Raw genomic sequence first — 27,639 nt, 5'->3', positions numbered from 1 at the left:
TATGGATACAAAGTTGGGCTCTAGAGATCCATAACTTTGTCATGTATGTTATGTAACATTTGAGGGGAGGGGGATTTTTGGATGCCTTGGAAAGTGGGGCTCTGAACTAACTTCCTTCAGACTGGTCTTTTTCTGTGTAGAGTGTGGGAGAAGTTAAAAATTACTAAAAAATGTGTGATCCTAATATTTATACCTCTTTAAAACAACTTAAAGACCTCTCTGACGTGAAGAAAAATGGTAAATTGGAATTTTGGTCAAAAAAGAGAATAAGAAGCAGTTATAAAATTACGGTAAAAAAACAAACCTCTTCCTGACTATAGTGAGGGAATTTCAGGTGGAAGAGAGACGTCTTACTACCAACTGATATTGTGGTTAATTAAAGAGGGGTTGAATAAAAATCTACTTTCATAATGCTGAGAACCTTAGATACCATATCTCAAATAAGTTGAAAAAAAGTATTGGCAATGGTTTATAAGCATAAAAGATCTAGCTTGGGAACAGACCGTATACAAAAAATTTAGGCTAAAGAGGGAAACAGATCTCGCGGATCTCAGAAGGGGGTCTGGGATAAAAACCTGGTGAAATTTTATAAGTCTTTATTTGCAAGTGTATATTATCTGTAGGGCTCATCATAAAAAAAATGGGTTATGGGAAATCCGATACCTGTTGGAGGTGTAGGTGTTAGAAGTGTAACTTGATCCATACATTTTGGGATTGTCCTGGATTAGAACATTTTTAGACTAGGGTAATGGGTAGAATAAAATAAATATTTAAGATTGAAGATCCCTGGATTGGTTTCCTAGGGGGCGAGATCGGAGCAGAAGAGCAGACTAAACTGGCCATTATAAAATGTTTGTACTTGGCTATAAAACAGATAATTTGGAAAAAAGAAGAACCCCCTGAGAAAGAAGCCTGAGAGGGCTTTAACCCCTTCCCGCTGCAGCCACTTTTGACCCTCCTGACAGCCTTATTTTTCAAATCAGACGTGTCACTTCAGCAATTCGGAGATTGTTTTCTCGTGACATATTGTACTTTATGTTTCTGGTAATATTTGGTCGATACATTCAGTTGGTGGTAAACACCAAAATTTGCATTTCTCTAAATTTAAATGTATCGGCTTGTACAACAGATCGTAAAACATTTCCCATGTGTCTACTTTAGATTGGCATCGTTTTTGAACATCCTTATATTTTTCTAGGACGTTACAAGGCTTAGAGCTTTGGCAGAAATGTCTCAAATTTGAGAATTTTTTTTAAAAAGCTATTTTTTACAGGGACCAGTTCAGTTACGAAGTGGCTTTGAGGGGCCTATACAACACAAACCCCCATAAATTACCCCATTTTAAAAACTGCACCACTCACAGTATTCAAAACATTTATAAAGTTTCTTAACCCTTTAGGCGTTTCACAAGAATTAAAGCAAACTAGGTGAAATTTACAAGTTATTTTTTTTTGCAGAAATTCATTATCAATTTGTTTCTGTAACACAGAAGGTTTTACCAGAGAAACGCAACTCAATACTTATTGCCCAGAATCTGCTGTTTTTAGTAATATCCCACATGTGGCTCTAGTGTGCTAATTGACTGAAACGCATGCCTCAGAAGCAAAGGAACACCTGGAGTATTTTGGGGGCCTTCTTTTGATTAGAATATATTTTCGGCACCAGGTCAGGTTTGAAGAGGTCTTGTGATGCCAAAACAAAGGAAACACCCCCCAAAAAAAAAATCATTTTGGGTACTACAAGCCACAAGGAATTCATCTAGAGGTGTAATGAGCATTTTGACCCCACAGGTCTATAACAGATTTTATTAGAATTTGGTTGAGAAAATAAAAAAATTAAATATTTACCAATAAGCTGCAGTTTTAGCTAAAACAAAAAACCCCAATGTCTACAAGGATTAAAGAAGAAAAAGCCCCCTATCGTTTGTAAAGCAACTTCTCTGGAGTACAGAAATACCACATATGTGCGCATAAACTGCTGTTTGGGCACACGGCAGGGTTAAGAAGAGAAGGAGCACCATTTGGCGTAAAGATTTTGCTAGATTTGTTTTTTGGTACCATGTCGCTTTTGCAAAGCCTCTAAGTACAGTGGAAACTACCCAAAAAGTGACTCCATTTACAAAACCACACCCCTTGAGGAATTAATTTAGGTGTATAGTAAGCATTTTGACCCCACAGGCGTTTCATAGAATTTATTAGAATTGGGCAGGGAAAAGAAAAAAAATATATATTTCCTTCAATAATGCGTAGATTTAGTTCAAAATTTGTCATTTTCTTAACAAATAGAGAAAAAGCACCCCAACGTTTGTAAAGAATTTCTCCCGAGTACGGCAATATTCCATATGTGGTCAAACTGCTGTTTGGGAACACAATAGGGCTCAGAAGGGAAGGAGCACCATTTTGCTTTAGTGCAGATTTTGCTGGATTGATTTCTGGGCGCTATGTCGCATTTTCAAAGCCCCTGTGGGACCAAAACAGTGGAAACACCGCAAAATGACCCCATTTTGTAAACTACAGCCTTTAAGGTATTCACCTACGGGTGTAGTGAACACTTTAACCCTGCAGGTGTTTTCCAAAAATTAGTGTGCACTTGATGTTGCAGAGTTAGGCCCCATGCACACGAACGTAAAAACGCCCGTAATTACGGCACGTTTTTACGGGCCCAGGACTTCTATTGGCCACGGGTACCTCCCCATATGCTTATGTGAAGGTGCCCGGGCCGTTGAAAAATACAGAACATGTCCTATTTTAGGCCGCAATTACGGCACGGGCAGGCCCATAGAAGTCTATGGGGCTCCCGTAATTACGGGTGACTACGTGTGTGCACCCGTAATTACGGGAGCGTTGCTAGGCGATGTCAGTAAATAGTAACTGTCCAGGGTGCTGAAAGAGTTAAACAAATCGGCAGTAACTGTTTCAGCACCCTGGACAGTGACTTCCGATCACAATATAGATCAACCTGTAAAAAAAAAAAAAAAAAAAAAAAAAAAAAAAAAACTTACCCAGAACTCGCTGCTTCTTTCTCCAGTCCGGCCTCCTGGGATGGCGTTTCAGCCCATGTGACCGCTGCAGCCAATCACAGGCTGCAGCGGTCACATGGACTGCCGCATCATCCAGGGAGGTCGGACTGGCTGTCGAGAGGGACGCGTCACCAAGACAACGGCCGGGTAAGTATTAATTTTTTACTTTTTCTGCGGAAAGGGCTGTCCCTTCTCTCTATCCTGCACTGATGGAGAGAAGGGCTGCCGATTACTGCAGTGTAATTTAGCAGCAAAAACGTGCCCGTAAATACGGGTGGAATACGGGTGACACCGGACCCGTATTAATGGGCACGGGTTCGTAAATACTGGTGCCATACAGGTCGAATACGTGTGACCAAGGACCCGTATTTACGGGAGGACAAAAATACGTTCGTGTGCATGAGGCCTAAAAACTGGAATTTTTCCATTTATATGCTAATATGTAGTGCCCAGCTTGTGCCACCATAACAAGACCGCTCTCTAATTATTATGCTGTGTTTCCCGGTTTCAGAAACACCCTACATATGGCCCTGATCTTTTGCCTGGACATTCGACCAAGCTTAGGAGAGAGTAACATGCGAAATTAAGGTCTAATTTGTCGATTTACAAAGTATTGGTTCACAATTGCAGAGGCTCTGATGTGAAACAATAAAAAACCCCTGAGAAGTGACCTCATTTTAGAAACTACACAACTCAAGGCATTTATTAAGGGGTGTAGTGAGCATTTTCACCCCACAGGTCATTTGGCTTTTGGTGCATGAATTTGGCTTGGTAGTAGTTTTGTTTGAGTATTGCTGGGGTTTTCAATTATAATGCGGGGGTACACGTAAGCTGGGCAGAGTACATCAGGGGCATAGTCAGGTGGTGTAATAATGGGGTAAAAAAACATTACAATAATCCATAGATGTGTGTTACGCTAAGAAGCAATCATTTATGAACAGGCCAGTGTCACACTGATAAATGGTGTCCTTTATCTCCCTTTTGGTCCACACTCCGCACCTTTGCAGTTTGGGGAATTTTGCTGGGAACGTTTTTTCCTGATATAATACAGGCACCCTCGCTTCCAACAGCTATGTTTGAACCCTACCCTTCCTGGTTCCCTAATTTTAGGGCCTTGATAAATTGCCATATGAAACAGAAGATACGTTCTCACCGGGCCGGCACAATTGCATATTTTTTCTTTCCTGACTTACAGGAGCCTTAAAGAGGCTCTGTCACCAGATTTTGCAACCCCTATCTGCTATTGCAGCAGATAGGCGCTGCAATGGAGATTACAGTAACGTTTTTATTTTTAAAAAACGAGCATTTTTGGCCAAGTTATGACCATTTTTGTAGTTCTGCAAATGAGGCTTGCAAAAGTCCAAGTGGGTGTGTTTAAAAGTAAAAGTCCAAGTGGGCGTGTATTATGTGCGTACATCGGGGCGTTTTTAATACTTTTACTAGCTGGGCGCTCTGAAGAGAAGTATCATCCACTTCTCTTCAGAACGCCCAGCTTCTGACAGTGCAGATCTGTGACGTCACTCACAGGTCCTGCATCGTGTCGGCCACATCGGCACCAGAGGCTACAGTTGATTCTGCAGCAGCATCAGCGTTTGCAGGTAAGTCGATCTTACCTGCAAACGCTGATGCTGCTGCAGAATCAACTGTAGCCTCTGGTGCCGACACGATGCAGGACCTGTGAGTGACGTCACAGATCTGCACTGCCAGAAGCTGGGCGTTCTGAAGAGAAGTGGATGTTACTTCTCTTCAGAGCACCCAGCTAGTAAAAGTATTAAAAACGCCCCGATGTACGCACATAATACACGCCCACTTGGACTTTTACTTTTAAACACACCCACTTGGACTTTTGCAAGCTTCATTTGCATAACTACAAAAATGGTCATAACTTGGCCAAAAATGCTCGTTTTTAAAAAATAAAAACGTTACTGTAATCTACATTGCAGCGCCTATCTGCTGCAATAGCAGATAGGGGTTGCAAAATCTGGTGACAGAGCCTCTAACTAATTTTATGTTTTCATAGACTTAGTGGTATGAGAGCTGTATTTTTGCTGTGCAAGCTGTAGTTATTATTGGTACTATTTTGGGTACATGCGACGGATTACTTTTTATCCTATTTTTTTGAGGCAAGGTGACCAAAAAAAACAATTCTGGCATCATTTTTTTTTTTTTTTTTTTTACAGCATTCACCATGCGTTATAAATTACCTGTTAAAGAGGCGCTGTCACCAGATTATAAGTGCCCTATCTCCCACATAATCTGATCGGCGCTGTACTGTAAACAGTCGTTTTTATTTTGAAAAACGATCAATTTTGAGCAAGTTATGAACAATTTTAGATTTATGCTAATTAGCTTATTAATAGACAACTGGGCGTTGTAAAGAGAAGTGTAGGACGCTGACCAATAAGGGTCATACACTTCTCATTCACGTTTAGCTGTCATCACGCTGTGCAGTCACATACTCCCAGAGTTCCTTTACCGAAGTGCTTTGAGAGTGAATAGACATCGCCTCCAGCCAGGAAACAATGTCTATTCACACTCAGGACACTTCAGTAAAGTTTCTGTGGGACTTACTCACAGCACAGCGTGATCTAAGTCCCACAGAAACTTTACCAAAGTGTCGGGAGTGTGAATAGACATCACTTCCTGGCTGGAGGCGATGTCTATTCACTCTCAAGGTACTTCAGTAAAGTTACTGTGGGAGTATGTGACAGCACAGCGTGATCTCGCGAGATCACGCGGTGTTGTGATTACAGCTAAACATGAATGAGAAGTGTCTGACACCGATTGGTCAGCGTCATACACTTCTCCTTACATCGCCCAGTTGGTAAAAAGTTAAAAACGCGCCCAGTTCTCTATTCGTGAACTAATTTGCATAAATCTAAAATAGTTCATAACTTGGTCAAAAAAATGAGTTTTTCAAAAACAACTTCTCTACATTACAGCGCCGATCAAATTATGTGTGAGATAGGGCACTTATAATCTGGTGAGAGAGCCTCTTTGACTTTACTCTGCGGGTCAGTATGATTCCGGCAATACCAAAATCGATAGCACTTTATGCACGATAAAATTGCTTTTGTAAAAAGAATGTATTTTTTTTCTGTCACCACGTTGTGAGAACCATAAGTTTTGAATTGTTTTTTTTTTTTTAAATCAGACAAACTTTTATTGAGAATACAACAGGTATTATACATCTTTTGCATTTCTGATAAAGTACAAAGGAAGCACTCAACAGGAGAAAAACAAAGCAACAGCATAACATCGTGTGTTTTGTACAAAGTTCCTGCAATTACATTACACTTTGCATTTCATCATTTTTTAGTTGTACCTTCATATACCTCCACCTCCCTAACCACCAAACTCCCCCCCCTCCTCGCAGTACCTCCTCTGTTCCCTGATTTGCCAAACCCCTCCACCTCCTCCATCCTTCCTGTATTCCAAACAGCGATCCCGCCATACTTTGAACATATAAATGCGTCAGCCCACCTTCAAATCTCATCTAATGTGTCACATTACTATAGGTGTTCACCCATTTACTCCATTGTTTCTCATACTTATGGATTGCCCCTCTTTTCAAATATATTCGGTGTTCCAGTGATACCGTGTGGTTAACATATCCACCAGTTCAGACACCTCCGGGGGATCCGCCTGCAGCCAATATTTTGCAATTAATTTCCTAGCGTGATACATAACCTTTTTGATAGCCAGTAATTACACTCCATCCCCTCCTTCCTCCCCCATACAACCCAATAAAAAGATCTTAGGTTCCAGTGGGAAATCTCTACCATATACTCTAGATACCATTCCTTGAACTGCTTTCCAATATACATTTAGCACCGGGCAGCTCCAAAACATATGTTTTATGTCCGCCCCATCAAACATACATCTGGGACACTCTTTTGTTGTTCTAATTCGCATTTGCCATAACACCTTAGGTGTCCTATACACCCTATGCAGAAGAAAGAGTTGTGACCTTCTGTGCGCTACACTAATAGAGATTATTTTGGGCGATCCGAGTATTTCCTCCCATTCTTCATCCGCTATAGTCCCTACGTCCTCTTCCCATTTACGTCTAATCTCCACCAGCGGATCTCCCAGGAATTTGGCGAGTAGCATACTATATAGCACCGAAATAATCCCCTTAGTGTCCTGTGCCCCCAGCACCCTTTCCATCCCTCCCATAGCGGAGCAACTCAAGTCCACCAGCCTCTTTTGTGCCTGCGTCGCATGCCTTAGCTGAAGATATTGGTAAAACCGCCAATGTGAGAGCCCATACTCTTCCTGTAATTGTGCAAAAAGCTTGAAAGTACCTCCCTCGTATAACTGGTGCACATATCTGATCCCTGCTTGTTCCCAATCCTGAAATCCTTCCAAAATATTAAATTCCCATAGATATGGATTACCCCATAAGGGCATATAATTGGAGCATCCTGTAATCCCCAATATCTTCTTACTTTCCCACCAAACTTTATGCAGTAATAGTAGAGTCGGTTTCCCTCTCGCCTCCCTCCGTAATTTATGCGACTCCATGGCCTCTAATAAATCCGTTCTCTGGCCCATATAGTACACCAATTTCCCACTAGAGTTCCACTCCTCCCTATTCTTCCATCCTTTAAAGTGTTGTATTTGAGCTGCTAAATAATATATCCACGCATTTGGAATGGCTAACCCCCCCTGTTCAGCTGGTAACTGTAGCTTTTCCATTTTAATCCTGGGGATCCCCCTTTTCCACACCAAGTCCCTAAACAAATTATGTATTCTCCTAAACCAATATTTAGGCAACCACACTGGGGCATTGTGCACAATATAGAGAACCTGGGGCATCAGAATCATTTTGATGATTTGCTCGTCCCAGTGCTGACAGCGGTAACCCAAGCCATACTTTGGTCCTATCTGTTAACTTATTCATTAATGGTATCATGTTCAACTCGACAAAGTCCTGCACCCTTGCTGATACCGTAATTCCCAGATATTTAAACTTCCGTACACACAGAACTTCAATTCCTCCAACCATCAATGGCGTATCTACTGGCTGGAGTGGTAACACCGACTTGCTCCAATTAATTTTTAACCCTGAGAATCTGCCAAACCTCTCCAATATCGTCATTATCACTGGCAATGAATGATCTATCTCCCCCAGGAACAACAGTATATCATCCGCGTATAGTGCTATACGCTCCTCCAGCTCCCCACAACGAAACCCTTCTATCCCCGGATGTTGTCTTACCATATTTGCTAGGGGTTCAATTGCTAGTGCAAACAGCAACGGAGAAAGCGGGCATCCCTGTCGCGTCCCCCTCTCCAGCCTAAAAGAGTCCGACATTCTTCCATTTGCTCTGGCCCTAGCTACCGGTTCCCTATATAATAGTTGTACCCATTTTATAAAGTTCCTTCCAAAGCAAATCCGCTCCAGTACAGCCCACAAGTAGCCCCATTCCACACTATCAAACGCCTTGGCGGCGTCCAAAGACAACACTGCTCTACACCGCGCCTCCGGAGCGTCTGTCTGCAAATTTAAGAAAAGTCTACGTAAGTTAACTGCTGTAGAACGTGATGGCATAAATCCCGATTGATCCGTCCCTACTATTTTAGTCACTACTCGCGACAACCTATTAGCTAGTATTTTGGCTAAAATTTTTACGTCCGCGGTTAACAGAGATATCGGTCTGTAAGAGTCAGGTTGCGTCCGATCTTTCCCTTCTTTAGGAATTACAACTATAGCAGCTTCATACATTGTCTGCGGTAAGCGCCCTCTGGCGAAACTATCCTGGAACACCTCCAGTAACTCTGGCAGAACCGTATCTCCATATGTTTTATACAATTCAGTGGGTATACCATCTATCCCTGGAGCCTTTTCATTTGCCATAGAGCTCACCGCTTCCTGTATTTCCTCTAAAGTAATTGACTCCTCCAACCCCTCCCTCTCTTCCTCCCCCAAGGTAACCCATGTCATTTCTGCCAGATATTCTGACAGAAGATCCTCCGGATAGTCCACCTTAGTGCGATATAGTTCCTTATAGAATGATGTCAGCACACCTAATATATCCCCTGTTTCCCCCACCATAGTCCCATTTGCTGTCTGTAGCTGATGGATGAACGCACTCTCCCGCTCCGGCCGTGCGATATTTGCTAATAATCTGCCCGTCATTTCACCCTCCTCATAATATTTTTGTTGCAAAAACAATCTTTTATTAGCTGCCTGCTCCAGCTGGTGTTCCTTAAGCAATTTTTGAGCAGCCTTCCATTGAGCTAAGGTTTCCACAGTGTTATTGGTAATGTGACTTAACTCTGTTATTGTCACCCGGTCTGTCAAATGTTGACCCACCTGCCTTGTCTTAGTTTTTATGTGTGTGATCTCCCTTATATACACCCCTCTTATATTCGCTTTCATAGCATCCCATAGAATATCTGTGAGGACCGTACCCTTATTAAATTCGAAGTATTCTCTCAGGCTCATAGTTATGGTCTCCTCTCCCACCAAGCGTATCCAAAACGGGTTGAGCCTCCACTGCATTCTCAACCCCCCTGTCTGTAAACCTGTTCGGAGCTTCAACAACATTGGAGAGTGATCAGACAGCGATCGCGGTAAATATTCCACCCCTTCCACACATTCCATCCCCATTCCATTATTAAACATTAGGTCTATTCGGGACAGTGATCCATATGTAGATGATACACACGAGTATTGCGTAGTAGAAGGCCACTTTGCCCGCCAGATATCAGTGAGCCCAACTTCCATCATGTATTTACCAAACCTCGTCAGACAAACATCTCTCCCCCCCCCCCCCCATTTGGAAATTTATCCCACCCTTTATCCATTATGTTGTTAAAGTCTCCCATCAATATGGTCGGTATCATAGGCCATCCCGCAAGTTTCTCTAACACCTCTCGTATTGGGACCAGAGTACGGGGGAGGCACATACATCACCACAATTATACATTCCCAGTTAAACAATTTACAATGCACCCCGACATATCTACCTTCCCTATCCTTAAAGGAATCCAAACAGCTAAACGGCACATCTCTATGAATTAGGAGGCTAACCCCCCTCGAGTATGTAGAATGAAAGGAATGGAAGCTGTGCCGTATCCACACCCTATGCACCTGTTGCACCGTATCAGCAGTAAGATGGGTTTCCTGCAAGCCCATCACTCCAGCAGACTGCCCTTTCAGGTAATCAAATATAGCTTGCCTTTTAGCTACCTCCCCCATACCTCTCACATTCCAGGACAACAAATTTACCCTACCCCCCATCTGGACATTTTTTGCTTTTGACAGTGGCTATTCCCATTACCTCCAGTGGTCATCAGAGCGTACTGCGTTTCAAACTCCCTTTCCCCTCCCCCCACCCTAACCCCCCCAACTTTCCATAAACATACCCTCCTAAGAGGGCTCAGGCTGGCGAAGAAAACTTCACCACTTTGACTATACAGCTTCCCACTCACTTCGTAGAGACACATTCTGTTTCCTACAGTTTTAACCTTCAGAACCAAGAACCTCCCGCTACCTCCTCCGCAATAAACAATTAATATTTTTATGACTCCAATATCCCATTCTGCCCTTGAACTGACAGCACTTTCCACCCCTCCAACCATCAATGACATATGGACTTCAGCCCAACCTTAGACCAACATATAAATGCATAAAAACAAGGCCTTATGCCCTCATGTAACTCATCTTCCTCCTTTCATAGCAGAGTCCCCTCTTCAACCATCCGCCTGTTGATCACGCCGCCGCTTCCTCTCGATCCTGCCGTAAGCGATCTTTATGACTGTCCAGCCATCTTAGTGCATCTTTCGGATTCTCAAAGAATTGCACGGATCCCAACGCCGCCACCCGAAGCTTTGCAGGATACAGCATGGAATACTGAACCCGATGGTTCCTCAGCCGCCTTTTTATGTCCAAAAATTGCATCCTCTGCTTCTGAACTTCTGCAGAGAAATCCAGATAAAATGACACCTTCACACCGTTCACCCGAATATCTTGCCTTTCCCGGGCCTGTCGAAGAATTATATTTCTATCTTTATAATGGAGCAGCTTTACCAAAACAGGTCGCGGTGGCCGCCCAGGTGGACCAGGACGCATGGGTACTCTATGAGCTCTTTCCACTGCAAATAATGGGGTCAGCGACTCTTTTCCAAAAACCTCCAAAAGCCATTTTTCAAAAAAGGAATCCGGATTGGACCCTTCCACTTTTTCAGGTATTCCCACCATCCTCACATTATTTCGTCTTAAACGATTCTCCAAATCATCAGCTTTTGATAAGAGATACTTAACATCCTCCACCACTGCATTTACATCTCTTCTCATGGGCAGCATTCCATCCTCTAAGTCGCTGACTCGACCCTCCACCGCTGTTGTGCGCTCTGACACCTTCTGTAAATCATGGCGTATGATAGACAAATCCTCCTTAATTCCCCCCACCTGGCAGGTAAGCTTAGCCAGCGTAGTATTACTCAGGCTTACCGCCGAAAAAACATCTGCCAGCGTGGGGCCAGGCTTGTCCAATCTCTGCGTGCCGCCATCTAATCCTCCTCCTGAACCGCTTGAAGAGTCTCCTCCATTTTCCTCCTCCTCCTCTGACTCCATCTGTGCTCGCAGCGGCTCATATCTCGAGCCTGTGCGGCCAGCCTGCTCCTTCCCTCCATCTGCCTCAGGTTTCATAGGGGCCTTCCTGGCAAAGCGTTCCAGCCTGGATGCCGCCGCCCCTCTCACATCTCTGCTCTCTGCATGCGAGCACATGTCGGCGCCATCTTGCAGCCCCAACTCACCGTCCTCTGCCGCCTTAGATTTCCTGGACCGGGTCATAACAGCCTCCGTCAGATCCAGAATTATGCCTGCAGGATCACCGCCGTCTCCTCTTACACCACAGGTATGTCCGCGTTAGTATAGTGGAGTCTCAGGATGATTTCCAGGATATCGGCAGCGGGAGCTCCCGTTCCTGCGTCTTCTCACATACGCCGCTAAGCCACGCCCCAAGTTTTGAATTGTTTAGTTGATGTAGCTGTAGGAGGGCTTGTTTTTGACGCGCTATAGTTCTTATAGGTAACATTTTTTGGATACATGGAACTTTTTATTCCAATTTTTGTAGGGCAAAATTACCAAAACACAAATTCTGGCATAGTTTTTTTTTTTACAGTTTTTATTTTACGCAGTTCACCACATGAAACGAACATATTTTTGTAGTTTGGGCCATAACGGTTGGTGATACCAAATATGTATGTTTATTCTATTTTTTTCAATAATAAAAGGACTGAAGGTAAAAAGGGCGATTGTGTTTTATGTTTTACTACTTTTTTTACACTTTGTTTTAGTTCCACTAGGGGACGGATTCATTTTCGAATACATGGCACTACTTATGTAGTGCAATGTATTAGATCTGTCCGTCGTTCACTGACAGCAAGACGATTAGGCTTTGTCTCCGTGCGGGGCGTAATCTGCTGCCATAACGTCAGAGGCCATTGTTAAGCCTCCTGTTGCCATAGCAGAAGTCGACAGCCCTGCGATCGCAAGCAGGGCTGCCGATTTGCTAGCAACCGCTAAGATGCCGCTAGCTCCGGTCCCTGCCGTCACAGGAGGATGTCAGCTCTAACATACAGGCGACATCCACCGCTGGGGACGCCATCTTGTCGTCAGCTACGGAAGCGGTTTAGGCCCCGCCTCTGGGTGGGGCCTGGAAGACTTCCTTACTAGGCAGACTAGTATTAGGCCTCCGGTTGCCATTGCAGCCACCGGCACCCCAGAAATTTAGTTGCTGGGGTGGCGATGAGCTGCAAACACCTTAAATGCAGCGATCGCTTTTGACTGCTGCATTTAAGGGGTTAATAGCAGGGATCGGAGCGAACTTACGTCCCTGCCATTACAGCAGGGTGTCAGCTGTAACAGCTGACACACGGCGATGATAGCACAGACTGCTTCTGAGCCCGTGTCATCCATTTGCCGTAAGTATACGACAAATTGCGGGAAGCACTAGAATTCCATGACGTATACTTACGACAAATGTCGGGAAGGTGTTAAGAAAATCGATCATGGAAAAAAAATGGGAATGAGATCAGAGATGTGGGAAAGGTACCTGTTGGGTAGGACTGACTGATGTATCCTGACAATTTACTTATTTTGTGTTTTTTTCCCAGAAGTAAGGTGGATTTTAAAAATTGCTTTGTCTTTATTTGCTTTCTATTTGTACTGGTGATTGTACAGCTGGAGCTCAGGAGGGGCTTAGTTTCACCAAAATGGCTGAGGATAAGATAAGGGTTAGAAGAGGGAATGAAATGAGAAATAAGTAGGTAGGAATATAATATACCCCAAATAACTGACTGTCTTAAGTACCTGGTTCGGAGAATGAAGTTTTGAGAAATTGAATGGAAATATTGGAGCTCCTTAACTCTAAATGTAGTAATATGTCTGCTCAGTTGAAGCTGAACTCTTGATTTTTATCTAAGCCTGAGGAGAGTAATACAGCCATGTATGGGGCTTGCCCTTTTCCCGGGGAGCGGCAACGCTGCCTTATATAGGGAGGAACGTGGCACTCAGGGGGTCTATCCTATTGAAAGGCTCTGTTGTTGCAGGGTTAATAGGGTTTCTATTGAGGGACAGATTGAGGCTCCTGAAAACACCTGAATTCTTTGTTCTCCATTAATATTATACTTTACCTGTACAGGACCCGTTATGACATCTTTTCATTTTTTTTTAAAGCGAATCATTAAAAAAAGAAATTGTGTTTTGGCATGGTTTTCAGATATGTAATAAGCACATATTAAATACCTATTTTCTGATCTTCATTTAATGGTGTCAAAGAGTCCAATGATGGGATGCAACGTAATAAGGCACAACCACCTCCCAAAACAATGCCTTCTTCTACAGCAGCTCGTGTTGCGTTTAATGCATCAGTTACTCGATCTTTCTTTTCGTTAACTTCAACGTCACTGGTTCCACCAACCTGTGGTATAAACAAATGTACGTATGTAATGTCACTTTAAATGAGATGTCTGAGATTTTTAAAATAAAGCAACTGTAGCAAAAAAAACAAAAAAACCTGCTGGTCGTATCGTTTCAAAAAAGGAAAATATTATCGTTGTCGGCAGAACATCTCCCGGTGTAAACAGGGAGACGCGCTGCTGACATGATAATGTATGGGGATGAGTGATCAGAGTAACGACCGCTCGTCCCCATCCATAGCTCTGTGTGACAGGAGAAAAAGTGCGCCTTTCAACGACGTCTCGATCAGCGCCCGTTGCACCAGCAGTGTCGGCCAGTGTAAAAGGCCCTTAACTGATATCTGGATATTTTAGATTGTGTTTGACCAATTTAGTGAAGATATGTGCTTGTTAAAATAGGCATCAGTGGCATGTATGAATAGAGGTTTAATTAAATTTTAATTACAATTTTTTTTTTTTAAAGAAGGGTACACTAAATATAGAAAAATTCATAAAAAAAAATGTTAACAACCCAGCAATTCCTCTCAATCTCCTCTTTTCATTGATCCTTTAATGATTAAATAGATTTCAATAAAAACAGAAATCTTCAGTCATTTTCTCCCTCCTTCTCCCGTCTCTAACAGTAAGGGTATGTTCACACCAAAATAAAAATAAAAAAACGGCTGAAAGTTACAAAGTTGTTTTTAACAGAAAACAGCCTCCGATTGTCGTTTTTGTAGCCAAAAGTTAGTTATTTTAGGCATTTTTTTGAGCCGTTTTTACATTGACCCTATGAAAAACAGCTCCAAAAACTGCTTAAGGCCCTGTTCACACTGAGTTTTTTTTGGCGTTGAAACAGCTCCGCAAAACTCGTCAAAAACCGCCCGAAAACACCTCCCATTGATTTCAATGGGAGGCGGACGAGTTTTTTTTACCGCGAGCGGAAAAACAGTGTCGCGGTAAAGAGAAGCGACATGACCTATCTTGAAGCGGTTTCCGGGAAACGGGAAAAAAAAACGCCTCGACGAGTGTTTTGACGAGTTTTTGTCAAACCACTGTGCAAAAAAACGTCTCGAGCAGTTTTTTTAGGAGGAATTTTCCTCCTGCAAAAAACTCTGTATGAACACAGCCTAAGAAGAGATATGCTTTTTACGGGGCGTTTCTTTTTTTACAACGGCGGCGTGAATAAATGCCCCGCCTGAACGAAACACAGTTTTTGCCATTGAATTCAATGGGCAGATGTTTTTAGGTAATGTTTTTTCAGGCGTTTATGTCCTGAAACACGCCTGAAAACATCGTGTGAACATACCCTAGGACAACTTCCTGCAGCAAGAGCCTCTGCCTGACCTGCAGTAGGACTTAAGGACCATTAAGGTGCACTCCTTCAGCCTTTCACCAGCCCAAAATGGAACAGAAAATTAACTCCAGTGTTCTCTGCAGGATTTCTACAACACTGTTTCAGGAAAACAAAGACAATCCTGCAGACTGAAACAGTGTGAGCAAGTTTAGCTCTATGAACACTAAACTAAAATGATTGAGAAAGAAAAGCCACAATTTGATGCAAAAACTGCAATGACTGCAGATGTTAGAGTAAAAATCTTGTTTTTAGAAAATATACGGGTATAGTATAAGGATTTTATTATTCAATAACTGAGGTCTCAAATAGAGATCAAAAATATGAAAATGGTCCCAGCTATCAGGCAGCTAAAGTGTTAAATGAGGGAAAGTGACCAGGGAGAAAGCAAAAAGATTAAACAAACAATCCATAACTACCTTTAAAACAGCTACACCATCAGAAAGCTTAGCCAATCTCTCATTCAACTTTTCCTTTTCATATTCACTATTTGTAGATTCTAACTGCTCTTGAATTTCTTGAATTCGTTTCTCTATTTGAGCCTTGTCTCCTTTTCCTTTCAGAAGCATTGTATCATCTTTAGTGACTGTAACTTCACCCACTTTTCCAAAGTCATGTGGCTGAATTTCTTCAATATTCAAACTTAAACCCTCTTCTCCAAATACCTAAGAGAATTGACATTTTATGGTTAAAAAACAAACAAATTAAATATAAAGATGTACACCGCCATTTCATTTATCTATTTAATCAGGTTTGGTATAATTTTAGCTACAAGGTAACCAATAGATAAATCTCAAAATGAAGACAAAGTTTAAAGCAACTTATTAGGAATTGAACATTTTCGTAATATATTTATTTTAGTTCACATCCCATGGGAGGGATAGGGTGTCTATATTGAGGTATCTTAAGGGACAACTACTAAAAATAGTTTTCACTCTAAATAAATTAATCACCAAGCCACAGGATAGGTAATAAATGCATAATAGCATGTTCTCCTATTGCTCAGAACGTTGTTTTTGTGACAAGAGGGGTAGAAAGGGATGAGGGGGTCTGTCAGAGTATGGTAAAACAGTCAAAAAATTAGTCAACTTACAACACCACCAGAAGCAATGGCCATATCCTTCAACTGATTCTTCCGGTTATCTCCAAAACCTGGGGCTTTCACAGCGACCACCTGAAGACCAACTTTTAATCTAAAAAAAAGATCACAGAATACTATAAAGGCCGGGATCTCACATCACGGTTTAGATGCATTTTTTTTTATTGCGAATAGAGGCAGAAAAACAAAAAGATGAGATGAGCATTTGAATGGAGTCTGGAGATCCCAGCCTTAGATACCATCATCCAATGCATAAAAGAATGGGAAGTCATACTTTCTCTTTTAAACTTATATAAATGAGAAAACATTTAAAATTTAAATTTATTGTAAGATACTTAACTTGTCCGAGGACATTATTTCCAGCAGATTTATTTCACTTTTTACAAAGTAAGAAAGAAGTGTCAGATAAGGTTCAATGTTGACAAGTCTAAGGTTATACCCTTAACAGATCACTATTGGGAGAGTCTACAATAGACAAGGAATTGGGTGTAATAGTTTATAATAAACTAAAATTATAGAATGCAATGCCAGTCTGATGAATCAAAAGCTAACAAGATATTTATTGTCTTGTATTAGGAAAGACATGGCTTCTAGGACGAAGTAGATTGCCCACTTTATATATAGTGCTGGTGCAGCTGCATCTCAAGGATGCAGTCCAGTTTTGGGAACCCATCCATGAAAGAAAGAAAAAAAATAAAATAAATCAGAGCTTGAAAGAGCTCAAAGAAGGGCAAACAAATTAATATAGAGGTATGGAAGGTATCCGTTATAAAGTAAGGTTGTCAAATCTATATTTACCGAAGAGAAGGTAGAGAAGTGATATATTCCCTACAAACCATATAAAAAGCCATGAGATTAAAAAAAATTGCAGACCCCACAGAGAACACAGGGTCACTGCTTGCATTTTAAGGAAGGCAATTTCAAGTGGATCAGAAATTTTTTGCACTTTATGGCAAACTGAGTCTAGCCATTCAGGGGTAGCATTTGTCTCTCTCTAGATCAACTGGGGTTTGCGAGTTTGAAAGGTTGAACTTCGACTTTACCGGTTTAGAACTAGGGTGCTCAAAGCTTCCCCATCAACATCTTCTGCGATTATAACCAAGGGTTTGCGATGTGCATTTGCAATCTCAAGCGCAGGTACTATTGACTGTACATTGGAGATCTTTTTTTCACTAAGTAAAAGATAAGCATCCTGGAATTCACATTTCTGACCTGAAAATATAAGCAGATATTTATTTTAAAACACACAAAAAAAAACAAAACAGTACTTTATGAGTGTTACTTTCCATCATTGGTTGCTTAGACCAAAATACTAAAAAAAAAACGTAAAGCACTTTTTTTGTGGGCGATGAAGTAAAAATGGCAAATACGCTCATAGTTTTCAGGTTTTTATTTTACGCCATTAGTGGTAAAAATACATATATGTTATCTCTATTATACCCAATCTGTGGTGATGCTTAGCTCAGCACAACAAAGAATACAGTTTTCCAAAGCAGTACATCACTAGCAGGCAAACTATTAGGCCTAAAAGACATACCTATGGCAGACCTTGGAGCCTTTGTAAGCAAACCCATCGGCACCCCATGATTGGGTTGCGGGGCACCGATGGGCATACAGAGGGAGCCCCCACCCTATATTAAGCTCTTTAGATGCTGTAGATCACGGCATCTAAGGAAATTAAAGAGGCTCTGTAACCAGATTTTCAAACCCCTATCTCCTATTGTAGCAGATCGGCACTGCAATGTAGATAACAGTAACGTTTTTCTTTTTAAAAAACGAGCATTTTTGGAAAAGTTATGAGCATTTTTATATTTATGCAAATGAGCCTTTCTTATGTACAACTGGGCGTGTTTAAAGTTATGTCCAACTGGGCGTGTATTGTGTTCGTTACATCTGGGTGTTTACTTGTTTTACTAGCTGGGCGTTGAGAATGGAAGTGTATGATGCTGACGAATCAGCATCATCCACTTCTCTGTAACGAACACAATACACGCCCAGTTGGACATAACTTTAAACACGCCCAGTTGTATAAAAGAAAGGCTCATTTGCATAAATATAAAAATGCTCATAACTTGGCCAAAAATGCTCGTTTTTTTAAAAAGAAAAACGTTACTGTTATCTACATTGCAGCGCCGATCAGCTGCAATAGGAGATAGGGTTTTGAAAATCTGGTGACAGAGCCTCTTTAACGTCTGGTATTAGAAGTTTCTCTGATCCCAGCTGTTACAGCAGAAGCCTGACTGTCAATCAGCACAGGCTTTTGCTGAGTCCGTGCATGTTCACCAGTTGTCCATCATAGGACCACTTTTAGTAGGTACTGAACACTGTAAACAGAGAACACACCCAAAAGACCTGCCTTTTAGAGATGCTCCAAGTCCAGGATTACACACAGTTTTTGGGCGCAGTTTGTTAGAGCCAAATACAGAAATAGACAAAAGAAAGGAGAAGCATCAGTCTTTTCATTATATCTTTTCATCCCTTTGGATCCACTTCTGGTTCAGAAAGTAGAGCCAAAAACGGATACTGGCCTTATCCAGTTGTCTGGCCATCACAATTCGGCCCTTGTCAAAGTCTCTCAGAAACCTACGCTTGCCCATTATTCCGGAACAAACACATCACCTTTACGAACAGACTGTTCGCTTACTGCCCAATATATCCCACCCCTTGACACCGGTTTTAATATTTTGGCGGATTGTTGTATATATGGCTTAATAGATTTTAAATCATGAGAACACAAAAAAGACTTACCTTTACTCGTATTTATGAAGTATGGAGAAATGTAGCCTCTGTCAAACTTCATTCCTTCAATTATTTCTAACTCATCATGAAGAGTTTTGCCATCCTATAAAATATTTAATGGTAAGCATTTCAAAATCCATAAAATATATATTTAGTTTCAGTTTAACGTAGACCTCTATCATCAATCTACTGAAAAGACCTTCTGGGATAAGTGCAACCATGTTTAAAATAGAGCAGCCAATTTTGAATAATTAAAGTATATTAACAGGTTTACAGCTTCAATTATGTGGTGGCTCAATTCACTGCAGCCATGTACAGCATTCATCATCATCTACTTGTCAGGACCGATCTGTATTATAGTCTGCGATGTGCCATGCACATTCTGGGCTGTTTCAAGCAACACTGTGGGGAATTTTTCAAGTCTAGGTGCATTTTACTCCAGTGCTCTTTATATCAAGAGGAACACACTTCTTAATGAGGCGCACCTCTGGCTGTCTGTGTGCTAGAAAGGGAACATTTACGCCATCAGCTGGAGTAGATTTCAGCTATAATTTGAGCCACATTCTGGCATGAATGACTGACTTTTCTGGCACCAAGGCGGACACGCTCCCTCAACTTCTTATTTTCAAGTGGGGGAGATGGAGTAAAAATGCAAAAGTTGCAGAACATTGGTTTAGAGCAGGGGTCTCAAGCAAGAGAGCCCGCGGGCCGCATGCAGCCCCTGAGGCTGTCATCTGCAGCCCGCGGGGAGAGGAGAGCGTTCGGAAGGAGGATCGCTCCTTCATGTCGTCCGTCCTCCGGCAATGCGATCACATTGGTGAGCCCGCGGGGAGAGGATAGAGCAGTCGGAAGGAGCGCTCCTTCAGGACGTCAGTCCTCCAGCACTGCGAATGCAATGGTGAGCCCGCGGGGAGAGGATAGAGCGGTCAGAATGAGGAGCGCTACTTCACGTCAGTCCTCCCACACTGCGAACAAATTGGCGAGTAGTGGCCAAACAATCCCATGTAGTGGAAACCCCCTGTAGTAGCGTCCCACACACCCCACTTTTGACAGCGCTACCCACCCCGGTCAAGGAGGGAGTCTCAATGAAGCTACCTACATGGAGGGGGCCTGTGGCGCTGTCAGCAGGGTGGCAGCACCTGCAGAGGACTCGGTGCGGCAGCACCTGCAGAGGACTCGGTGCGGCAGCACCTGCAGAGGACTCGGTGCGGCAGCACCTGCAGAGGACTCGGTGCGGCAGCACCTGCAGAGGACTCGGTGCGGCAGCACCTGCAGAGGACTCGGTGCGGCAGCACCTGCAGAGGACTCGGTGCGGCAGCACCTGCAGAGGACTCGGTGCGGCAGCACCTGCAGAGGACTCGGTGCGGCAGCACCTGCAGAGGACTCGGTGCGGCAGCACCTGCAGAGGACTCGGTGCGGCAGCACCTGCAGAGGACTCGGTGCGGCAGCACCTGCAGAGGACTCGGTGCGGCAGCACCTGCAGAGGACTCGGTGCGGCAGCACCTGCAGAGGACTCGGTGCGGCAGCACCTGCAGAGGACTCGGTGCGGCAGCACCTGCAGAGGACTCGGTGCGGCAGCACCTGCAGAGGACTCGGTGCGGCAGCACCTGCAGAGGACTCGGTGCGGCAGCACCTGCAGAGGACTCGGTGCGGCAGCACCTGCAGAGGACTCGGTGCGGCAGCACCTGCAGAGGACTCGGTGCGGCAGCACCTGCAGAGGACTCGGTGCGGCAGCACCTGCAGAGGACTCGGTGCGGCAGCACCTGCAGAGGACTCGGTGCGGCAGCACCTGCAGAGGACTCGGTGCGGCAGCACCTGCAGAGGACTCTGTGGCAGCATCTAAAAAGGGGCTGACCAATCTTGACGTGTGTCTGCCAACTGAGCTGCCGGACTGCATTTAGCGACACAAACCGTAAAAATGGATTGTTGAAATAAGCACGTGAAGAAATCTCTCAAATTTTAAATTAGCGGTACTGTAGTATTATTATTATAGTAATGTAGTATACTGTTATAGTAGTTCAAATAACTAAATTGATTAGCAATAATTTTGTATTGTATCGAATGTGAAAGTAATGCGGCCCGTCAACTTCCCATTTTTTCTATATGTTGCCCACTTACCCGGCCGAGTTTGAGACCCCTGGTTTAGAGTGTATAATACATTTTCCTTCATGAATCTGTTTAACTCGTTGACAACAAATAACCTGTATGCTTGTCTTGAGTGGCAGGACGTTGATGCATTATGACAAGCATACTCGAAATGCTGATCGCACAGGCACAGCAAGTGTGCCTATGCGATCAGAAGCGGGGCAGCGGCTGTAATACACAGCCGCAGACCATGTGGAGATCAGAGAAGAGTCTTATCTCCGCTATTAACCACTTGAACGCCACAATATCAGCTGGTCGCGGCATTCAAAGGGATTGTGAGGGGGGGGGGGGACCCCCTCATCGCATCATCACAGTCAATCTCTGTGACGTGAACATGGAACATACCGTCTACGGGCAAAGAGCCAAGGGTTTATTGAAGGTCCCCAGGGCTTTGACTATATTTCCTTTTATGGCATACGTAGGCAGTCGTTAGGGCATACCGGTGTACTATCAATAAACAGGCCAATGTACTGGTATAGATATATGCCAGTACATCAAAGTTAAAAAAAATAAAAATGTAAGAACCCTCTAGGAGATTAATACACAAATGAACATTTTTTCCAATAAAAGAACAAAAAACAAAAACCACCTGCATTACATAGTCCCAAAACATAAAATACACATTTGTTATAACAAATTTATAGCATCAATGATTATTGTCATATGTTTTAAACACACACATGAACTGCTTTTTTTCGGCATTTGGCAAAAAAAAAATCAAATATAAAAATTAAACAATGTAACTGAACGAAAAAAAAAAAAAAAAAAAGGAATTTACGGCGACCACTCAAAATCCTGTTTTCTCCTTCCGTACATCAGGGAACACAGACTATGGGATGTCCTAAAGCGGTACCCATAGGAAGGAACAGGAAAAAAACAAAAAAAAAGGTAAGGGACATGGTCACCTTCACAGATGCCTGCTAGACCTTGCGACCAAAGGAAAAGTCTGCAGAAGCAAAGATGCGCACCTGCTAGAACTTGACAAAAAGTGTGCAAGGAAGACCATGTAGCAGCCTTGCATACCTTCAGAGCAGCAACTTTATTGCACATAGCATAGGAAGCGCCAACCGCTCTAATAGAGTAGGCCGTGACTCTAACCCAGTAAGCCAGAAGGCCGGACAGCAGCAAAGTACAGTGCACCAGGCTAAAGAAGATGGCTGTCATCTCCAGCAGGATGATCAGAAGAGATTATTCCTGTGGGTGCTCAAAGCCCCTGATCCGTGGGGTTCTGAAATGTTAATCCACACCCCTGCATCCATGGAAGGGTCGGGGAGGAGATCCACCATCGAAGCGACTGACGGACTGTAAGCGGAAGAACCGTTGATCCAAGGAGGCTAGAGAGCAGATCTGCGGCAGAAGAGGGAGTGTGTGGGACTGTGCAAAGGGAATGGTCTTGAGGCCACCATGGTTCGAAGAACACTCATGCAGCAGGTGGAGAGAGGGTGGTGCAGCCATCCGCAACAAATTCCTTATTGGAGGACAGTTAGTGGGGGTATTACTTCCACAAGAAAGGCTAAGGTAAAAAAATAAAAACTCGCCCTGTTCTATAAAAGTGATGACTGATCGGAGGTATTTTTGTGCGGAAATGGTGGACCTTGACATACTTGCTGACGCTTGAGGTTATAGGATGTGTCGAACAGAGTAGTCTTTCTTTAATACGACAAAAATGTTGGGAGTAGAACCCTCGAAGTCTTTGGGTCGAAGGCACCAGAATAAGGACTCCTTGATGGACAAGAGTCTATTGCTCCAAAAAAAGCGGCCGCCCTGGAAGGAGAATGAGGAACAGCGGACTGGGAAAGACGCTTTGGAGAAAGACTGGTAAATTGGATTTTGTATCCAAAAGGATAATTCCAGACGTCTCTGTATACCCAGTTGTAAATCTCGGAGGGGACTTTTTTCTTTAATAACGTATATACTACCTTTGTTGAAAGACACTTATCCGTCAACATACAAGCTGTGAGATGAAGTGGACACCTCCAAGCGTAGGACTGGACCATGGAACAGCAAATCCCATCTGAGAGGTAGATAACAAAGGGCTTCCCGAGACATCCTCAGTAATAACGGGAACCATGACCTCTTGGGCCAATATGGGGCCATAAGAATAATCTTTGCTCCTTCCTCTAACACCCTCTTTATTAACTTGGGGACTGGGTTCATGTGACTATAAATCTGTCCATAACAAGAGACAGTGCACTCAGGACAAGCCCTACCCTCATGCCGTAGTTGTATGGTTCTGTCTGCAGTGATGGCGGTGGGTGGCTCTGATCAGCTGTTTTGAAGAATCAGCGGCGGGCACACCCCCCCCCCCGCCCACACACATACACAAATCCCCCCAAACACGCAAAATCAAGTGCAATCAAGCGTTTTTTTTGTGGTTTTTTGCACGTAAAAATGTGCAAAAAAAAAAAACAAACGTGTCAAATACACGGCGTGTGAACCGGTCAACTGAAAAGTCATTCACTTCACTTTCATCATTCTAAGGGTATGTTCACACACGTTTTCAGCTGAAAAATCGGAAGCAGGAACGCCTACAAACATCTGCCCATTGGTTTCAATGGGAAATATGGCGTTCTGTTCCGACAGGGCATTTTTTACGTGGTCGTTTTCCAAAACCGGCACGTAAAAAGACGGCCACCAAAATGAAGTGCACATCACTTCTTGGGACGTTTTTGGAGCAGTTTTTTCATTGACTTTATAGAAAAACAGCCGTTAAAAAATGCGAGTTTGATTAAAAAATGGCTAAAAATCAGGATCTGGTTTCCCTTTCTTTAGTAAGCGTGTGAACATACCCATAGCCTTTTGGTGTTCTATAACTTCTGCCAGCTACAGAATCACACCCAAAATGGCTGCCGGACACTGCTCTGCTTAGCAATTTGAAGACACCTTTTCCTGGCTTGTAGGAGGGGGGGGGGGGGGGGCGAGATTCCCTCCCACATTTACAGCAGCTGAGAGTCAGGTTGCTTTGCCTTATTCACCTTGCTGTAATTCTGGGAAGTGCTCCCCCTGGTGGCCAACATAGGAAAACATGTCAAATGATTATTTAATTTGTAATACTTTCCACCATACGGAAGAAAAAAATAAAAATACAGCAAAAAAAACCTTAAAAAAATAGAAATAAGGAACACAAAAAAAAAAAAAAAAAAGGAGAGGGTAAGGAGCAGGGGTTTTTTAAACGGCTTCCTGTTGCATTGGAAGCGGGAAATTCCTCCTGGTGGTGCGGTCATGGAGGGGTAGAGGGAAAAAACTTCTATTTTCACTTTGTCATTATGCAGTATTAAAGTGTAGCTAAACGTTCGACAAACTTGTGACATGTCATACTGACATGTCAGAAGTTTGGATTTGTGGGGGTCCGAACACCGAGACCCCCACCAATCGCTAGAACGAAGCAGCTAAAGCACTCGTGTGAGCGCTCAGCCGCTTCGTGCCTCTTCGACTTTTTCCGGAAAGAAATGTATCGTGTACGGACTCAATACAAAGTCTATGAGCCCGTACTCTGATACATCGGCTTTCCGGAAAAAAGCCGAACAGAAACGAAGCAGCTGAGCGCTCACACGAGTGCTTTAGCTGCTTTGTTCTAGCGATTTGTGCGTTTCTTTGTGCTCGGACGCCCACCAATCCAAACTTCTGACATGTCACTATGACATGTCAGAAGTTTGTCGAACGTTTAGCTACACTAAGTGCAGAATGATGGGGAAAAAAATTAGATTTTTTTATTTTAGCACAAGGCACCAACATAACAAAATGTGAAAATAATTAAAGGGGCTGAAGACTTTCCAAATGCACTTTGTCAGTCTCATACCCGGGAGAATCCGCTTAACAGTATTTGTCTTCAGTGGCACAAGCTGGGCACCGAATATTGTGCACTAAAATGGCATATCCGTGGGAAAACCACTGTGCATTAATTTCTAGTAAAAAAACGAATTTTTTTGGTAAACAAATACTCACTGCACCCCTTAATAAAAGCCTTGAGGGGTGTAGTTTCCAAAATCGAGTCACTTCTGAGGTTTCCACTGTACTCTGGTATCTCAAAAGGCTTTGCAAATGCGACGTCGTGCCCGATGAACCAATCCAGCAAAATTTGCGCTTTAAAAGCCAAATGGCCCTCCTTCCCGTCTGAGCCTAGCCATGTGCTCAAACAGTAGTTTAAATAGTATTCGGTCTCGAAACGCGTAGCTTTCTATATTTTAACATTTTAAAAGCACTGCAATAAATAGCCAATATTTTATCTTTTTGTCGCGAACCTCAGTCTTTTACGGAATATTGTTCGTGTTCATCCACCGGCGAAACTCGCCAAGAACACATAAGTAGAGAGGAACAGCGCCGATAAGGGGGATTTTCCTTTCTCTAAAATTTTATTCATCCTGCCTAATAGAACCCTACAAGGTTCTGTTAGAGTCCTGGGATGCAGACCTTCAGATATACACTCAAGGAGGTTGTGCTCCCAGCACAAAGCCATCAGGTGAGCACCATTTCCTCTCTCCTGATAAATTTCCAAACCTCTTGGGATGATGCACCATGTGCATGTGTATTTTGATCTTTCTCTAAACAGTTAAACAGTAGTTTAGGGCTACAAATGGGGTATTGCCATACTCGGAAGAAATTGACTAACAAATTGTGTCATGTTGTTCATCCTATTACCAGTCGTGAAAATAAAAAAAAATTGTTAGCTAAAAGACACATTTTAGGGGAAAAAAATATATATAAAATTTTCATTTTCTCTAACTTTTTCAAAAAAATCTATGAAACACCTGTGGGGTCAAAATGTTAACTACACCTCTAGATAAATGCCCTGATGGGTGTAGTTTCCAAAATGGAGTCACTTCTCAGGCGTTTCAACTGTACAGGTACCTCTTGGACTCTTCAATATGGCACCCAAAAACCAATCCAGCAAAATCATGCCAAAAGAGCGCTACTGCCATTCCGAGCCCTGCCGTGTGTCCAAGCAGCAGTTTATGACCACATATGTGGTATTTCCGCACTCGACAGAAATTGCTTTACAAATGTTGGGCCGTTTTTTCCCCTTTATTCCTGGTTTGAAAGAAATAATCTGAGATGAAACCTTGTGAGAGATATATATATATATATATATATATATATATATATATATATATATATATATATTTTCTTATTTTTTCTAATTTTACGACCCAATTCCAAGAAATTCAACAAAAACCCTGCAGGGTTAAAACGCTCACTACACCACTAGATAAATTTTTGGGGGAGTGTAGTTTCCAAAATGGGGTCTTTGTGGGGCATTTCCTTTGTTTTAGAACCACAAGACCCCTTCAAACATGACATGGTGCCTAAAATATAATCTAACAAAAAGGATGCCACAAAATCCACCTGGTTCTCCTTTGCTTCTGAGGCTCAGTCCAGTAGCACACTAGGGTCACATGTGGAATATTTCTAAACTGCAGAATCTGGGCAATAAATATGGATTTGTTTTGCTTTGGTAAAATCTTCTGTGCTACAGAAACAGTGGATTAACACCTTCCCGACATTTAATCCAGACGCCAAAGTCGGGTTGGGGGGAAGTATGGAACGGACTCACGGAGTGAACCCGCTCCATACGATTCCGGTGTTGGCTGTATATTAGATCATACGTGCCTATAATTCTGATGACCAAATGCGAATTATAGGCACGTATGATTCATCTAATCACGAAGTCATTAGAATCCTACAGACTTATTGGGGGATCCTGAGGACTGACCCAGATGTAGGGGACCTTGTAGGTGACAGACCATCGGTCACCTACAGGAGGGGTAGGAACATTAGGGATTGTGTGGTCCATAGCCGCATGCTATCTATTCGCCCCACAACATGGCTTACACATAACATTAAGGGCACATTTAGATGTGGGTCCTGCAAAGCTTGCGAATCCATCTCGTGTGGCAAGAACTTTAACAGCCATGCAACTGGTCGGACCTTTGAAAACAGATCCTTTATTAATTGTAAAACGAAGGGCATCGTCTATCTGATCTCGTGTGTCTGTGGACTGCAATATGTCGGCAAGACAATCAGAGAATTTAGGAGACGAATAAGGGACCATATAGGCGACATTCGTCGCAATACGGATACTTCGGTGGCCCGACATGTTTGGGAACACCATGGTGGTGACACCCACGTCATTAAGTTTCAGGGGATCGAGCACATTAGGCCATCTGCCAGGGGCGCCAATTGGGATAAGAGGATCCTACAAAAAGAGGCCCAATGGATAGTCCGCATGCATACCATGAAACCGGCGGGTCTCAATGAACAAATATCGTTCAATTGCTTCCTCTGAATTGGTCGCTGTGACTCTTTATTGGGTGAATCCCTGCTGCCACACCGTATATATTATCCCCTTTTTCATCAATTGCCCCTCTGTCA

At 43.0% G+C, this 27,639-nt stretch overlaps 1 protein-coding gene across 1 annotated transcript in view; it reads right to left on the bottom strand.

Moving 5' to 3' along the window:
- The window catches only part of HSPD1 (heat shock protein family D (Hsp60) member 1), a 170,587-nt gene that overhangs the window by 20,066 nt on the left and 122,882 nt on the right, over nucleotides 1–27,639 (bottom strand). The window contains exons 6-10 of the mRNA XM_075829996.1: nucleotides 19,135–19,228; nucleotides 17,430–17,598; nucleotides 16,381–16,480; nucleotides 15,707–15,952; nucleotides 13,782–13,956 (exon numbers count right to left, since the gene is read on the bottom strand). Coding sequence (XP_075686111.1) covers nucleotides 13,782–13,956; nucleotides 15,707–15,952; nucleotides 16,381–16,480; nucleotides 17,430–17,598; nucleotides 19,135–19,228 — 784 coding nt within the window. The remainder of the gene's footprint in view (nucleotides 1–13,781; nucleotides 13,957–15,706; nucleotides 15,953–16,380; nucleotides 16,481–17,429; nucleotides 17,599–19,134; nucleotides 19,229–27,639) is intronic.

Source organism: Rhinoderma darwinii, chromosome 6 (genome assembly GCF_050947455.1).
Source record: "Rhinoderma darwinii isolate aRhiDar2 chromosome 6, aRhiDar2.hap1, whole genome shotgun sequence".
In the NCBI taxonomy this organism is placed as follows: Eukaryota; Metazoa; Chordata; class Amphibia; order Anura; family Rhinodermatidae; genus Rhinoderma; species Rhinoderma darwinii.
Note: the sequence above shows the minus strand (reverse complement) of the source record. Positions and strands in the feature narration are given on the sequence as shown.